Below are 2,006 nucleotides of genomic sequence, written 5' to 3' on the forward strand. Positions count from 1 at the left end.
GGGAAGGAGGGGAATCTATTTCTTCCTTTGTGATTGTTTCATTGTCATCGTTGTAGAATTTCAAACTTTTTAACTGTAATTTAATTTTAAAGCTTATTTGTTATACATTTTTATTTAGGGGTGATGTTATATCCTACGCCATCCAGATCCCCACTTTAAGGGAGGTGAAGGGATTAGGAGTATCCATAAATAGCAATAAGTACCAATGAATACATTTCGTAGATCGGAGAGCACAGAATACATAAGATATGATGATAACCTTTATTGTCATTTTTTTACTGTGGGCACAACGGCACACACCAAAAATGAAACTTAGTTGCCCGCTCGCTCTCAAAGTGAAACACGTACATGACACACCCTAAAAACATACTACATACAACATATGTACAGACCCACAGCCCTACATATACATAACGAATAAATATTAAATACTGTCCATCTTGAGTATATAATGGAAGGAGGAACCTTGAGAGGGGCAAATCTTTCTCCGGGAGAGTCCTAATAAATGAAATGAAAAGGGGGGGGTCCCTGCATTTCCCCCCCCCATGGAACTCCCCCTCCCCCACTCACCTCTCCGGCCAACCACGGAATTGCTCTGGGAAACCTCGTAGTTGTTTCGGCAGAAGCGATCCACGGAGGCCCTCCGGTACTGCAGCTCGTGCTTATCTCTGTTGAAAGCCTGGGCACTCGCCTTCCCCAACGCCGTGATGGCCTCGTACTCCCCGCGGGCGCTGTCGAAGCGGAGATACTCCTGCCGGTCGTAGAAGGTCCTGTACAGGTATCGCACCCGCCGCGTCCCGTTGAGGAAATGGCACTCGGACTTCCACTGGACCAGGAAATGGGCTGGGGGGGGGAGGAGGAGGAGGAGGAGGAGGAGGAGGAGGGGCATCAGGAGGGACTCCAGGGCCCATGGTCCTCAGCCTCTCCTAGAGGAGGGACACAGGCTTGGCAGAGGAGGGGAGGGGAACCTGCCGGGAGAGGCTGCCGTTAGGCGCCCCCTGGAGGAGGGAAGGGGAACTGTCGGTCCCAGCGGGATTCCCCCTTGGTGGGGGGTCGGGAGGGGGGAGGAAAATGAGGGAGGGGAGGAGCTTCCCGAGGGACCGCCTCCTTCTCCCGAGGGTGGAAAAAGGCAGGCAGAAGTTCAGCTGGTCCAGCACTCGGTCTACCTGTCTGCAAGGAACGTGGGATCCCGGTGGGGCCTCTCTGCCCCCCAAACTAGCAGGAAATATGGGGGGAGGGAAGAGACCCCCTCTGGGCTGGATCCACGCTTCCCTCTCACTCCTCCTTTGGGGCCGTTGGGGAGGGGACAATATCAGGATACCCACACCCATGCTCCTGGGCTCTGCCTGCCCTTCCAGCCCCACATTCCCTTCTTCTTCCCCCCCCTTCCCCCATCTTCAGCCCCAAAAGCTGCCTTTGGGTGCTTTTTGAGGCCTCTTTCCTGCCCCCTGCCCCAAAAGACCCCCCATGTAGCCCCCCAAGACCACCTCAAAGGGAGGGGCTCCAGCCCCCTTCACTAAAGGGGGAGTTTGCAGGAGCAACTCAGACCCCCCCCAATATCCCTCCCAATAGAAGCGGAGAAGGTGAGGGAGGGGAACATTTTCAGTCTTGGGGGCTGCAAATTTAGAGGGGTGTTCGGGGGGGTTGTGGACTTCCTTTTTCTCCCCCTCCCAGGAATCAGAACCACAGTCCCCCTTTCTCTATGTGCCTGCAGGGGTGGACTAGATGCCCCTTTAAGCTCCCTTAAGGCTCCCCATGAGGAGTCCAGGCTGGGTCAGCGGAGACTTCGGAAGGGCCGAGGGGAGCCGGGGGGGTCTCTCCGGAGACCCTCCCTCCTCCAGGTCTCCCTTGGCCCAAAGGGGCTTTTCCAAAAGGCAGCTGGACTTTCCTGGGTTTTCCCTTGAAGTCTTTTCACTTCTCCTCCCAGAAGCTTCTTCAGTTCTGACCGAATGGTGGAGGGTGGAAGGATGGATGAAAACCAGTCACTGGTTCTCTAAGGGGCCTTG

At 55.0% G+C, this 2,006-nt stretch overlaps 1 protein-coding gene across 1 annotated transcript; it reads right to left on the reverse strand.

Annotated features, from left to right (window-relative positions):
* Nucleotides 1-570: 570 nt before the first annotated feature.
* LOC107302060 (HLA class II histocompatibility antigen, DRB1-4 beta chain-like) lies at nucleotides 571-843 on the reverse strand (the record flags this gene model as incomplete). Its single annotated transcript, XM_015831185.1, has 1 exon — nucleotides 571-843. A coding segment is annotated over one exon (273 nt), but the record flags the coding sequence as incomplete, so codon positions are not given.
* Nucleotides 844-2,006: the final 1,163 nt, after the last annotated feature.

This window comes from Protobothrops mucrosquamatus, unplaced genomic scaffold (genome assembly GCF_001527695.2).
Source record: "Protobothrops mucrosquamatus isolate PMUCROS unplaced genomic scaffold, P.Mucros_1.0 scaffold24747, whole genome shotgun sequence".
Lineage (NCBI taxonomy): Eukaryota > Metazoa > Chordata > Lepidosauria > Squamata > Viperidae > Protobothrops > Protobothrops mucrosquamatus.